Consider the following 15,420-nt stretch of genomic DNA (forward strand, 5'->3'; position numbering starts at 1 on the left):
GTGATCAAATTTTATTATTTTTATAGAATGTGATCAATATTGATAATTTTTATATAAATCGATCAATATTGATCATTATCATAGACACTGATTAATACTGATAATTTTTATAGAAAGTGATCAATTTTTATCGTTATTAGAGATAGTGATCAATATTAATAATTTTAATAGAATATGATCAATGTTGATAATTTTTAAAGAAAGTGATCAATATTGATCGTTGTTATAGTCAGTGATCAATATGTATTGATTATTTTTATAAAATATGATCACTATTAGTAATTTTTAAAAAAGGCTATTATTTTAATGGAAAACCGTCTATATGGATCAATATGTATTATTTTTATAGAAAGTGATCATAGTTCGTCTTAAATAAAACCACTTTTTAATTTCTTTCAAATATTTAAATAATTTATTATCATAATTTTATTTTGTATTTATTTTTTTTTTAATAATTAATTTTAAATTTAAATTTTATAATTATGTATTATTAATTAAATCTTATAAACATCAAAATTCTATTATTATCATATCATAATTTGTTTGTTTAACTATTGATTTTCTCTTGAGTGATGTATATAATGTCTTTTGTTCTTTGTTATATTTTATTTATTTTTTTTTTTTAATTTATATTTGTTTACATTATTTGGTATTGTTGTTTAATATTAATTATTTAATTACAAAAAATATATGATATTTATTTTACTTTATATGTATTTATTAAGTTTTAATTTAATATTTTGTTAAAGTTATTGTATTGTAAATTTATTAATTTCTTATTTTATTAAGACAATTTTCTTGTTTATTGGTTATTTGCAATAATAAATTGACATTTTATTAAAACAAAACTCCTACTAACAGACAGCAATAAATTAAATTTGTTAATATATATTAAAAAAAAAATTAAAATCATCTTAAAGGCAAATTAATTAATTATTTTTAAAACAAATGTTGACTTTGATTAAAATATTTGGTAGCAAAATATATATTTGTGTGTGTTTTTTTGTGATGTACGTACTTTTGTTTTATATATTTGTGTTATTTGTTATATTGACTTATTAAATAAATTAGATTTTCTTTCAACTTAACAAATAATATGTTTTCAATAATATACACACAAAACAAAATGAGGTTCAAATGGTTATTGAATGAATAGTTTTTGGTGAAAAGTTTAGAAAGGATAAAGAGAATGGTAAGTTAAAAACAAAAATTTAAATTAAATAAAAAAAATACTGTAAATTATAAAAACAACCAATTTTTAAATTTCATACTGATTTAAGGATATTAAACGCAATAGTAAGTAAAAGTACATTGATATAGATTTTGATCAATATTGATCATTTATATAGAAACAATGTGTTCAGTGTTGATCATTTTTATAGAAATTGATCAACGTTGAAATTGATCATTATTGATCATTTTTATAGAAAGTGATCATTGGTAATCCTTTATTTGGAAAGTGTAAATGTTGATCATCCTTATAGAAAGTGATCAATGTTGATCATCCTTATAGAAAGTGATCAATATTGATCATTTATATAGAAAGTGGCCAATGTTTATTATTCTTATAGAAAGTTATCAATATTGATCATTTATATAGAAAGTGATCAATTTTGATCATTCTTATATAAAGTGATCAACGTTGATCATTTTCATAGAAAGTGATCAATATTGATCATTTATATAGAAAGTGATCAACGTTGATTATTCTTATAGAAAGTGATCAATGTTGATAATTTTTATAGAAAGTTATCAACGTTGATCATTTTTATATAGAAAGTGATCATTGGTGATTCTTTATAAATAAAGTGTCAATGTTGATCATCCTTATAGAAAGTGATCAATATTGATCATTTTTATATAGAAAGTGATCATTGGTGATCCTTTATAAATAAAGTGTCAATGTTGATCATTTTTATAGAAAGTGATCATTGGTGATCCTTTATTTAGAAAGTGTCAATGTTGATCATCCTTATAGAAAGTGATCAATGTTGATTATTTTTATAGAAAGTGATCAATATTGATCATTCTTATAGAAAGTGATCAATGTTGATCATTTTTATAGAAAGTTATCAACGTTGATCATTTTTATATAGAAAGTGATCATTGGTGATCCTTTATAAATAAAGTGTCAATGTTGATCATTTTTATAGAAAGTGATCATTGGTGATCCTTTATTTAGAAAGTGTCAATGTTGATCATCCTTATAGAAAGTGATCAATGTTGATTATTTTTATAGAAAGTGATCAATATTGATCATTCTTATAGAAAGTGATCAATGTTGATCATTTTTATAGAAAGTGATCAATATTATCATTCTTATAGAATGATCAATATTGATCATTCTTATAGAATGTGATCAATGTTGAATATTTTTATAGAAAGTGATCAATGTCGATCATTTTTATAGAAAGTGATCAATATTGATCATTCTTATAGAAAGTGGTCAATGTCGATCATTCTTATAGAAAGTGATCAATATTTATCATTATAATAGAAAGTGATCAACGTTGATCATTTTTATATAGAAAGTGGTCAATGTTGATCATCCTTATAGAAAGTGATCAATGTTGATCATTTTTATATAAAGTGATCAACGTTGATCATTTTTATATAGAAAATGATCATTGGTGATCCTTTATAAATAAAGTGTCAATGTTGATCATCCTTATAGAAAGTGATCAATGTTTATAATTTTTAGAGAAAGTGATCAACGTTGAAATTGATCCTTATTGATCATTTTTATAGAAAGTGATCATTGGTAATCCTTTATTTGGAAATTGTAAATGTTGATCATCCTTATAGAAAGTGATCAATGTTGATTATTTTTATAGAAAGTGATCAATATTGATCATTCTTATAGAAAGTGATCAATGTTGATCATTTTTATAGAAAGTGATCAATATTGATCATTATTATAGAAAGTGATCAATGTTGATAATTTTTATAGAAAGTGATCAATGTTGATCATTATTATAGAAAGTGATCAATATTGATCATTCTTATAGAAAGTGATCTACCTGAATCATTTTTATAGAAAGTGATCAATGTTGATCATTTATTTAGAATATGAACAATATTGAATATTTACATTTAAAAAAATCAATAGTAATATTTTTTATAGAAAGATCAGTAAAATGTATATGTATAATACAAAATTACATGATTTAAAATTATTTAAAACATAAAATTTTAATAAAAAATAATAAATTATTTCGAATAAATAATACAAATTAAAAAAACAAAAATAATTCAAATTAAAACAAAATAATAATTAGATAATAATGTAAAACAAAATAAAAAAAATAATACAATTTACAGAAAGTTCATTTACTTGCTACTTTTTAAACGTTTCACACAACACTTAGCAGCTTCATGAACTTAAATATAAGTAGTATAAAGCAACAGACAAATTCTTAAAAAATAGTTTGAATACGATTAAAATTGTAGAAAATTTTGTGACAAAAAATTATCAAGGGGAATATCATCTATTGACGAATCGATCTTATGAACAGTGAACGATCGTCTTTATTTTCTAAAGCAATTGTGATGTAAAAAGATAAATAATTGTACAAGTAGCCAGTATTCTCTGAGTGTTAAGATCTAATATTAATGTTAAATCCTTAAAAACTGAAAAATAGCAGGTAAATGAACAGACATTAAAATAAAACTTATACTTTATACAATTACTAAAAGTGACAAAACAAAAATAAAAAAAAAAAATATTCGAGTATGTTTTAGATATAAAGAAAAAGCATATAAATTATAAACATACAAAACATATTCATAAAAGTAAACTAAAAATTTATGAAACAAAAAAATAAAAAGAAAATAAAAGCTTAATAATACCGAGACACGAAGGCAGATTTTATTTCTAAAATTTCCTTATAATAATTTAATTCTCGTTCGCTTTTGTAATAAAGCCAAAAGGACTTTAACAAAATGTATGTTATTAGCTTATAAAACACAATACATTAATTAATTAACTTTGTTCGATCAAATCGTACCCTGAAAAAATACACTATTTTTCATTTTTCTTACTTAAAAACAAACTACCTAAACTAATATTAAAATAAAAGCTTAAGCCATAATCTCAAATTTACAGCCTCCATAATAAATAAACTAAAAATTAAAAATAAAAAAAAACTTTGTGCAAATTTGTTACAAAAAACGAAATGAATAAAAAAAACCTGAAAATGAATCTTTAAACTTAAATAACTAAAAATATTATTCTAATTTCTTAGAAGATTCAGCCAAATTGGAAGTAGAAGACAATGCTGATGAAGAGGACAATTTGGTTTGGGTTATTAAAGGAGTATTAGAATTTATTGTTGCTGTACTTCCTAAATTATCACCATTTACTTTGAGCGAGGAGGAGGAGGATGAGGAGTTGAAGGTTTCTGCTGGCTTACGCATGTGCACACTAAAACATATGCGATTAAAATGTTCACACATTTGATTTACCACCGATGAACCGTAATGCCAGTGACTCAATGTGGTCACTATGAATAAAAAGTACAACATAAAACGTTCTAAGCTTGGCAACCACAGACCCATGGCAATACAGATGACATAGACGGGTGTCATCCAGTGGAAACTTTCACAGCGTGTATTGGACATTTGGGAAACAATTAAGCGGCACTGGAAAGAAAAGAAAGTAGTGATAAAAATAAATTTAATTTTTAAAAGATAGCTAAAGATAAATAAACTTTGTTGATAATTAATAAAAAAAAAAAAAAAGATTCTTAAACTAGTTTAAAAAATCAATTGTAGTTTTTTTTTTGAAGATTTGACATCAATTTTATTGTGAAAATTTTACATCAATCGTCGATATTTCTAAACTCAAAATTTTACATCAGTCGTGGATCTTTCTAAACTCAAAATTTAACATCAATCGTGGATCTTTCTAAAATCATAATTTTACCTCAATCGTGGATCTTTCTAAACTCAAAATTTTACATCAATTGTGAATCTTTCTAAACTCAAAATTATACATAAATCGTGGATCTTTCTTATCTCAAAATTCTACATCTATCGTGGATCTTTCTAAACTCAAAACTTTACAAGAATCCTGCATCCTTCTAAACTCAAAATTATACATCAATCGTGCATCCTTCTAAACTCAAAATTTTACATTAATCGTGGATCTTTCTAAACTCAAAATTTTACATCAATCGTTGATCTTTCTAAACTCAAAATTTTACATCAATCATGGATCTTTCTGGAATCAAAATTTTGAATCAATCATGGATCTTTCTAAACTCAAAATTTTACATCAATCGTTCACCTTTTTTTTGTGCAATTTTTACATCAATCGTGGATCCTTTTAAACTAAAAATTTTACATCAATCGTGGATCTTTCTAAACTCAAAATTTTACATCAATCGTGGATCTTTCTAAACTGAAAATTTTACATCAATCGTGGATTTTTCAAACTCAAAACTTTACATGAATCGTGGATCATTCAAAACTCAAAACTTTAGGTCAATCGTGGATCTTTCTAAACTCAAAATTTTACATCAATCGTGCATCTTTCTAAACTCAAAATTTTTCATCAATCGTAGATCTTTCTAAACTCAAAATTTTACATCAATCGTGGATCTTTCTAAAATCAAAACATTACGTCAATCGTTGATCTTTCTAAACTCAAAATTTTACATCAATCATGGATCTTTCTGGAATCAAAATTTTGAATCAATCATGGATCTTTCTAAACTCAAAATTTTACATCAATCGTTCACCTTTTTTTTGTGCAATTTTTACATCAATCGTGGATCCTTTTAAACTAAAAATTTTACATCAATCGTGGATCTTTCTAAACTCAAAATTTTACATCAATCGTGGATCTTTCTAAACTCAAAATTTTACATCAATCGTGGATCTTTCAAACTCAAAACTTTACATCAATCATGGATCTTTCTGGAATCAAAATTTTGAATCAATCATGGATCTTTCTAAACTGAAAATTTTACATCAATCGTTCACCTTTTTTTGTGCAATTTTTACATCAATCGTGGATCCTTTTAAACTAAAAATTTTACATCAATCGTGGATCTTTCTAAACTCAAAATTTTACATCAATCGTGGATCTTTCTAAACTAAAAATTTTACATCAATCGTGGATCTTTCTAAACTCAAAATTTTACATCAATCGTGGATCTTTCTAAACTAAAAATTTTACATCAATCGTGGATCTTTCTAAACTAAAAATTTTACATCAATCGTGGATCTTTCTAAACTCAAAATTTTACATCAATCGTGGATCTTTCTAAACTAAAAATTTTACATCAATCGTGGATCTTTCTAAACTAAAAATTTTACATCAATCGTGGATCTTTCTAAACTAAAAATTTTACATCAATCGTGCATCATGGATCTTTCTGGAATCAAAATTTTGAATAAATCATGGATCTTTCTAAACTCAAAATTTTACATCAATCGTGGATCTGTCTATACTCAAAATTGTACATCAATCGTTGATCTTTCAAAACTAAAAATTTACATCAATCGTGGATCTTTCTAAACTCAAAATTTTACATCAATCGTTCACCTTTTTTTGTGCAATTTTTACATTAATTGTGGATTTTTCTAAACTGTGCAAAATTGACATCAATAGTGGATAATTTTATAAACAAAATAGTGCAACGATAGTGGATCTTTTTATTGTGAAAATTTTACATCAATCGTTCACCTTTCTTTGTTCAATTTTTACATTAATTGTGGATTTTTCTAAACAATGCAAAATTTACATCAATCGTGGATAATTTTATAAACAAAATAGTGCAACGATAGTGGATCTTTTTATTGTGAACATTTTACATCAATCGTGGATCTTTTTATTGTGAAAATTTTACATCGATCGTGGATCATTTTATAATCAATATTGTACATCGATCGTGGATCATTTTATAATAAATATTGTACATCATGAATCATTTTATTGTGAACATTGTACATCAATCATAGAACTTTTTATTATAAAAATTTCAAGTCAAACCTGAATCTTTTTATTGTAAAAATATGACATCAATTGTGTGTATTTTTATTGTGAAAAATTGCCATCAATTGGTTTTCTCAACCCCTGGCATAACAAACTTACATTATCAATTATAATTAAAATAACTAATATTCAATATTTATTGCTTTTGCTGGCCATAAAATCCTCCTTAATTACCCATTAATAAATCATTGAAATTATTTTAAAATAACATTTGTTAAATCAAATATTGTTTTGCTTTTCAAACGGGTTAAACTTTAACGTTTTGCAGTTAAAATATAATCACCTATTTCTAATACAGGAATATCAACAACAAACAAGTAAAAACATTTATGATTCACTATTAGTGGCCGGCAAATCAGCCACCTTATCAGTAAAATACAACTATACTACATAATAACAACAACGTCTTATTTAGTTTGAAAAGTGTGAGCAGTTGTACACTTAAGGTGAAAAACCGCAATAAACAATAAAAAAAAAACTGTTCACAAAACACTGATAAAGAAATTAGTATGAAACAAATGAAGACAATTTTATAATTAATCATAATAATTTAGAACTAAATACGTAATAAAACAAAAGAATTGAAAATCATAAAAAAAAAACTTACACTGATGTTGGAAAATATGGTGCCACTCAACATAAACAAGACTCTGGGATCCCTTTCCATAATATTGTTAGGGGATATGTGAGGCCACAGTATTAGCAAACCCATGTAGGTTAAAAATGGCCACATGGGACGTATGGCCTCCTTAAAGCTACGCATTTTACCAGTACGTTGAGCATAAGAACTATATAAGAAAAAGAATTATTGTTAGAAAATAGTTGTTAAGAGTTTAGGTAATAATACTCACTTGTAAACATTTACCACCACCATGGGCATATTGGCCATGGCACTTATGTGCAGCACAAACTCAATGGCACTACCCAATGGTATACCAAAGGGTAATTCACATTTCCAAAATTCAAAGCCACACCACCATGTGATCAGGTACATAGCTGTTGAGCCCCACATGCTCAAATCATAACCCCAGGGTAAATACAATACACCCGTATTATATTTCTCCCAATGCGACACATAGAAATTGAAGAACACCATCAGGCACACATAATACATACGCATGGGTGCCACCGAATACAGTGAGGCACGACCAAATATACTATACAAACATGTGGGTATCAATACAGCTGTATACGAATCTAATCCATGATCAAACAATTCACCCAAAGGCCCCGACAAACCTATACGTCTGGCCTGTTTGCCATCGATGCCGTCCAGTGTATAGGCCAGGAATATGTTTATCGCTGTGCACAGCCAAACCCATGAGGGTATGGGCGTAGTGCCCTCTACCCCCGAACTGGCAAAGAAATTCCAATCGTAATAGGACAGCAGAAAGAAATTCATAGCTGTACAGAGAAAACCCAAAAAAGTCATGACATTCGGAGCCAGCCATCGTGGAAAAAACTGTGAAGTAAAGTGGGTGGAAAGAGGAAAATTATGTGTTAAGAATAAATTGTTCACCATAAATCTATGTTTTCGTGTTAAGTTTTGAAGGGATGATGATGGAAAATAAAATATTGATTAATTTTTTTTTTTGGTAAATTGTTTTCCTTTTTAGTTCAAGCGGTCTTGTTTAAGTCAAACAACTATGCATACAAAACAATAAGGAAAACGGAAAAGTAATAAAAAAAGCCAACCTCAGAAAAATTTTTATGTAAACGTGCACAGTGGGGTAGTAAGGGAAAAAAATATTGTTAATCTTTCTTTTTATTGACTAAATATTTCTTCAATAATTAAATTATTTATAAACTAAACTTAAGCTTTAACAATTTTTGTTATCAATTGTGAATTTTACTATTGTCAAAATTTGACATCAATCATACTTTTTTTATTGTGAAAATATGACATGAATCGTGGATCTTTCTTAACTCAAAAATTTACTTCAATCGTTGATCTTTGAACACCCAAAATTTTTTATTATGAAAATTGAACATCAATCGTGGATCTTTTTATTTTGAAAATTTTACATCAATCGTGGATCTATTTAGTTTGAAAATTTTACATCAGTCGTGGATCTTTTTGTTTTGGGAACTTGACATCAATCGTGGATCTTTTTGTTTTGGAAATTTGACATCAATCGTGGATCTTTTTAGTTTGAAAATTTTACATCAATCGTGGATCTTTCTAAACTAAAAATTTCATATCAATCGTGGATCTTTCTCAACTTAAAAATTGTACATCAATCGAGGATCTTTCTAAAATAAAAATTTTACATCAATCGTGGATCTTTCTAAATTTAAAATTTTACATCAATCGAGGATCTTTCTAAACTCAAAATTTTACATTAATAGTGGATCTTTCTAAAATAAAAATTTTACATCAATCGTGGATCCTTCTAAACTAAAAATTTTACATCAAACGTGAAGCTTTCTAAACTAAAAATTATACATCAATCGTGGATCTTTCTAAACTAAAAATTTTACATCAGTCGTGGATCTTACTAAACTAAAATTTTTACATCAATCGTTTATCTTTCTAAACTCAAAACTTTACATCAATCGTGGATCTTTCTAAACTAAAAATTTTACATCAATCGTGGATCTTTCTAAACTCAAAATTATACATCAATCGAGGATTTTTCTAAACTCAAAATTTTACATCAATCGTGGATCTTTCTAAACTAAAAATTTTACATCAGTCGTGGATCTTACTAAACTAAAATTTTTACATCAATCGTTTATCTTTCTAAACTCAAAACTTTACATCAATCGTGGATCTTTCTAAACTAAAAATTTTACATCAATCGTGGATCTTTCTAAACTCAAAATTATACATCAATCGAGGATTTTTCTAAACTCAAAATTTTACATCAATCGTGGATCTTTCTAAACTAAAAATTTTACATCAATCGCGGATCTTTCTAAACTTAAAATTTTACATCAATCGTGGATCTTTCTAAACTCAAAATTTTACATCAATCGTGGATCTTTCTAAACTAAAAATTTTACATCAATCTTGTTATTTATTGACAAAATTTTGCTTTATGCCAAGGTGTATTAAACATTTACCCCACTGTGTTGATTATTTTTCGTCTTTTGTAACATGTCAGCCATCCATTACACAAAAAAGGCTTACAAAAAGTCCTGCCTGTCATTATAGATTTTTATTGTTGTTTGGTTTATAAGGGGCCAACAATATTTGTTTAAGTACTAAATACAAACACATACATTTAAATACCTAAAAAAAAACATATCGTCAACTGAAATGCAAATATATAAACTACAATTTATTTTATTTGCTAGAAATTAAATAAAAAATTTATTCAAATTGTATGATAAAAAAAATTGTTCAGCTTATTTTTACTTAATTGCAGCTCTTTTGCATTTCAGTTATCTATATATACATTTGTTTTCTGTAGTGTTATAATAGTTTATTGTTTAATTTTAATTCAACATTTTGGCGCATTTACCTTGACGGTCCAATTCCAAAAGGGATGCATTACATACACACTCAATGGTGAAGTATCGCGTGCACTGTACTGTAAAGAAATAATATTACAATAAAAAAAATTAAGTAAAAAGAAGCACATATTAAATCAATGTTGTTAAATTAAATTAAATTCTAGTAAGTGGGAATTAAAATTTAAATATAAACCTCTACAAGTACATATGTACGAGTAAATATAATGGGATTAGATTTGTTGTCACAATATTCTATGAATTTTTGTTTTTATATAATGAAAATATATGTACATTGTAGAAGTATATTTATATGTACATAAGTATAAAGATATAAGAAATAGATATAACTTTAAGTTGTAGACATAATAAATAAAACTAACAATTATAAGCATTGTGTTTAGACCTGAGAACTTTTTGTTACTAGGTGGTTGGAAAGAAAAGCACAACAGTTAGTTGTGTACAGAGGTAATACTTAGAATTAATTATCATTAATGTCACGGAACATATTATATGGATGATTTTGCAGTGGTCATAGCTTTTAAGGTTGTAATCTACATGGCCAAATTTTAATACTCTAGATTTAAATTGTTGAAATAAGAAATTGGAAAACAAAATACTGGCATGATTTGTTTAAAATGTTTGAAGGAATTAAAGGATTTTTGATCATCTGTAATTTCAAACCTATTCCTGAATTCTGTAATAAGGAACTTTACTTAACGATATATAGGTTAAAATCATGCTATGGGCAAAGCCTCGAGTCTAAATTATATATTTTATGTTGTATTTCTTTGGGAAGGTCGATTTTTGACTTTTCGATCAACGATTTTCATTTCGATTTTTACAGTCGATTAATCGATTTTTTATAATCGACCTGCATTTTTGGGAACTATAGCAAATGACTTGGATTAAAATCATATTTTGGAAGAGTATTATAACTCCATTATGTTGAGGTGCTCATTTTATAAACCGTAACGGCAAACTTTTGACAACAATTTTATGGACAAAATTTCGTAGCACTTTTTATAAACATTTCTTAAGGTTGAACAAATTTCGCATTAAAAATTGAGATCCTCCTTGAATATTTTCCGATGTCAGCTGAAGATTAGTATGTATATTGCAAATTTTAATGAAAGCAAAAACGTAGACAATCACCCCTATCGCGAATCAATATCTCACATGAAATATTTTCCCTTTTCCTTTTTTGGTTCATCAACTTTGTTCACGTGAAAAAATTCCATTTGTTGTGAAATTTTTAGATGGAATTTTGTAAACAATAAACAGCTGTTACGAACAAAATAAACTATTGTGAATGCAAAGTTCATCGTGATATTCCCGATAGCAATTTTCCCTTCGAGGGAAATGGATATTTCATGGGAACAAAATTTCACATGTTATTGCCGATAGGGGTGAATACTAAAAATTCGGGAATTTTATTTACATTTCGATTAATCGTTATCAAAAATCGATTTCAGTATAAAAATCGGAGTATATAATCGATCACGAAATAATCGTTTTTAGACCCTGAAAATCGATTTTCGACTATAATCGTAATTACCTACCATTCACTAGTCTATATAAAGAACTGAGTATAATTATGTGAAAAAAATAGTGGAAAAAAATTTTGAACTAAATTTGTTGACAACATTTTTTGAAAAACTAAAATTTTAGTGGAAAAAATTTGTTGGTGAAAAAAAAAATCGCAAAAAAATGTGAATTTTATTAACATGAAGAACAACCAAAAAGCTAGTACGAAACCACAAAGTATACAGAGGTGTCACAAGATAAGTACGTTTTGTAATTAGCTCTTTATTTCAGAACAGAAAGACATCTCATATACAGTTCAATAACTGATTGCTTATAATCAAACCTTCTTTCGACAACACTCCAATAGATTATTTCTGGTAGGTAAAAAAACTACTTTCCAAAGTGGGGTACAAAATAAACATTTGAGGTAACTACATTATAGGTTACTTAGAGACACTAAAGTGACAACTGACTTCATACTAGGTTACATGTGCTGTCATCATATCAACACTATTAGTATTAAAGCGGTTTGTACGAATTTCTTACAAAAAAATGCATGCATAATAGAAGTTTAAAGTGGCTACTCTCCAGATTACTTAGTGACAGTTAAAACCGAAACCAAAAACCGGTCAACCGGTTTTTTCATTTTTGTTGTTGTTGTAGCAGCAGTGTTTGCTGAGTTGACAGCCCTTGGACGAGTGAACTCGGGTCATTTCGGTGCGTAGAATCCGCTACCGAGGGAATGTTCTTTGTAAACTCGGTTTTTTAAACTTTTCTGTTTTTTTTCAAACCGGTTTTTGTAAGACGGCTCTTTCAAATATATTTATAAAAACTTTATATCATTTTTAAAATATTTATTTATTTTATAGAAAATTATAGCATTCGACAATATAAAGATATAAAATAATTGCATAAAGATAGAGCCTTAAGAATTCAAAATTGCCAAATTTCTGAAGATTTTGTATACAATTCTTAAAACATTTCCTATTTGCGGTCACAAATAAAAATAAATGTAATGTAAATAAAAATTTAATATAAACCGGTTAACCGGTTTTTTGAAGACAAAAACCGAAACCGTTTAACCGGTTTTTTTAAAAGACAATAATAAAAACCGGGTTTTCGGTTAAACCGGAAATGGGTTTTTCAAATTTGCCGGTTTTTTGGACACTCTAGTCAAAACCATAGGGTAACATAGACGAGACGTGACTCAAAAACCTAAGTCTGTTATCAAAAATCTAACTCTTGCAACAACAAAATACATGCATTTTGTTATTGTATCTGACGTAAGTTTTGTTTGACAAATCGGAGTGTCTCGTATCTATGTATAATTCTCTATGAACAAAACCCTCTATCATAAAATTTTAATAACCAATTATATGAGATTCAGGAGATGGTTTAAAAAATATTGTAGAATGCCGAATTTAATACGCGAAAAAAAATGTTTTTTGGCTCTCCTGAAAAGTTGTGTTTTTTTTTAAGATAGAGGGCTTTGAATATAGGCCCTCGATATACAAGCCTGTCACACATTTTGTTAGGAATGGTTTAAATTCCGTAGCTTTTATTCCGATCGATTTCGTTTTAAGTTCTTCAGATTCCGTGTAACTTATTAAATCCAAAAATATTTAATAATTCTGTATTTCTGATTTTAATTTGACTATGTTTTTAATATTAAAACAAAAGTGAAGTTTTTGGTACAGAAATTGATTAAAATGTTTAGGAAAAGCAAATAAATACAAAGAAATATCAATTCCACTTTGAAAACTGAAAGTGGTTTCATTCCGAAAGAAATTTTCGTTTTACTTTTTCTGAAGAAGCAAAATGCGGAATTAATTCCATTTCCGATCGGAATGAAATTGTGTGACATGCCTGATACTTTTAGTTTTACAAAAATATGCTTCATAAAAATTAACAACAATGAAAAAATTAAGTCAATTCATCGAACTTGGATCATATAAGTGAAGTGCCGAATATTTAAGTACTCGCATAAACACATGATCTCCAATGACACGGTAATGTAAAAATTATTCATGTTTCACCTAAATCGAACCACTTCGTCATCACTTGAACTATTGCCAAAACAATTTTTTGATCACATAATTTGCTGGGATGTTAAGGTTTGGTTTAAAAAAAAACTATTATTTTTCCACTAAAAGACAGTTGTTTTATTTAAAAGTTAGTACCACAAATTTATTCCATTAGCGTAGTCTTTCTTTACACATAATTAGCAATGCAAATTAAGATTTTTTATACAGAACACTCCTATTAATTTCAAATTTCCTAAACATGACAATTCTTCAAAAGGTAATAAAGAGTATTAGGCCATTTTAGTGATTCCACTTATTCATCCGAGTCTTACCTTGTAATTATCAAAGCCATTGAGATGTTCTTGGGTTAAGTATTTATAATTTAACAGCTGCTGCACCAAGGACATGATGAAGATGCCGCAGATAATGACGTTTTGTTGTTTAAATTAGCAAAAACCAATAAATTTTACACGTACAAAGCAGCCTCTGATGCTGGTGATGATGTTCTAAAGGGGGTTGTTGGGTGGTTTTCTGTAGAAACACTTGACAGGTATATGGAATACAAGGCCTGGTGGTGGTTTACATGGGCTTTGTTTGAAATTGAAACAAAAATGCGAAGCCGTCTTTTTTCTATTAATTTTACGATAATTTAAATAATTTTAATTGAAAAAAACTATAACACAAAACAAACAGCGAAACACGTTGTTGTTACTCAACCGCTTGAGAGGAGGAATTTGAATTTTTTTAATTTTGAAGAGAGATCACAACGAAAACGTGAATGAAAAAGTGTGTGATAGAAATTAATCAACTAAATAATATAAATTTAGTTAATCCAGCACGGCGCAGACAACAATAACTAGCAGCTTTATTAACACACACTGAACAACAGAACAGGAACGGTAGCAGCAGTAGCAGACAAGACAACATACAAAGCACACACACAGTATAGAACAAAAGCTCTCCCACGCCAAGGAATATTTAGATAATTATATTGGAGAGGAGACACAGCCAACCGGGGGGAAATTGAAATAAAAAATGTGACTGGCCGGCCGCTGTTTAAAGTAAAAAAGCAATGTTTTTTAGGTATTTTTCACTTTTTTTAAGTTAATTTATTAATTTCATTAACACATATTTAGCCAACTTCTATTTTTCTAATACACCAAAATTATTGATTTATTCACAGCCTCTATTTTAAAAATTGTACAACGAAATGTTAAAAATTTCTCTTTAACTATTTCTTGTTGTTTGTTTTTTCTGTACTTTTTGTACAATTTTATATCTCCATTGCACTAACATTTAATTACACTGGTTTCTTGGTAAATTTCACTTAATTTTTATTGAAAATTTCTTTTTTTTATAATAGCTGCTTAATTTTTTTAGTTGTCTGTTCGGTGCCGCGTTGCCACGACTAGT

The 15,420-nt window shown here is 27.3% G+C and overlaps 1 protein-coding gene across 1 annotated transcript; it reads right to left on the reverse strand.

Annotated features, from left to right (window-relative positions):
* Window positions 1-4,043: 4,043 nt before the first annotated feature.
* On the reverse strand, window positions 4,044-14,532 carry LOC135951365 (ethanolaminephosphotransferase 1). The gene is made up of 5 exons (XM_065501004.1): window positions 14,340-14,532; window positions 10,468-10,536; window positions 7,852-8,462; window positions 7,608-7,788; window positions 4,044-4,641 (listed from the first exon to the last, which is right to left on the reverse strand). The coding sequence occupies exons 1-5, from the start codon at window positions 14,412-14,414 to the stop codon at window positions 4,228-4,230; spliced, it is 1,350 nt and encodes a 449-aa protein (XP_065357076.1). The 5' UTR covers window positions 14,415-14,532; the 3' UTR covers window positions 4,044-4,227.
* Between the last annotated feature and the right edge of the window lie 888 nt (window positions 14,533-15,420).

The sequence above is a fragment of the Calliphora vicina genome, chromosome 2 (genome assembly GCF_958450345.1).
Source record: "Calliphora vicina chromosome 2, idCalVici1.1, whole genome shotgun sequence".
NCBI classification, from domain to species: Eukaryota; Metazoa; Arthropoda; class Insecta; order Diptera; family Calliphoridae; genus Calliphora; species Calliphora vicina.

Excerpts from the sequence above, each read along its gene's own strand:
- LOC135951365 (XM_065501004.1), bottom strand. The coding sequence starts at position 14,414 with ATGTCCTTGGTGCAGCAGCTGTTAAATTATAAATACTTAACCCAAGAA. Across the intron at positions 10,537-14,339 it reads ATGGCTTTGATAATTACAAG|TACAGTGCACGCGATACTTC; the intron begins GTAAGACTCGGA and ends ATTTCTTTACAG. Across the intron at positions 4,642-7,607 it reads CCATATTTTCCAACATCAGT|TGCCGCTTAATTGTTTCCCA; the intron begins GTAAGTTTTTTT and ends TTTTCTTTCCAG.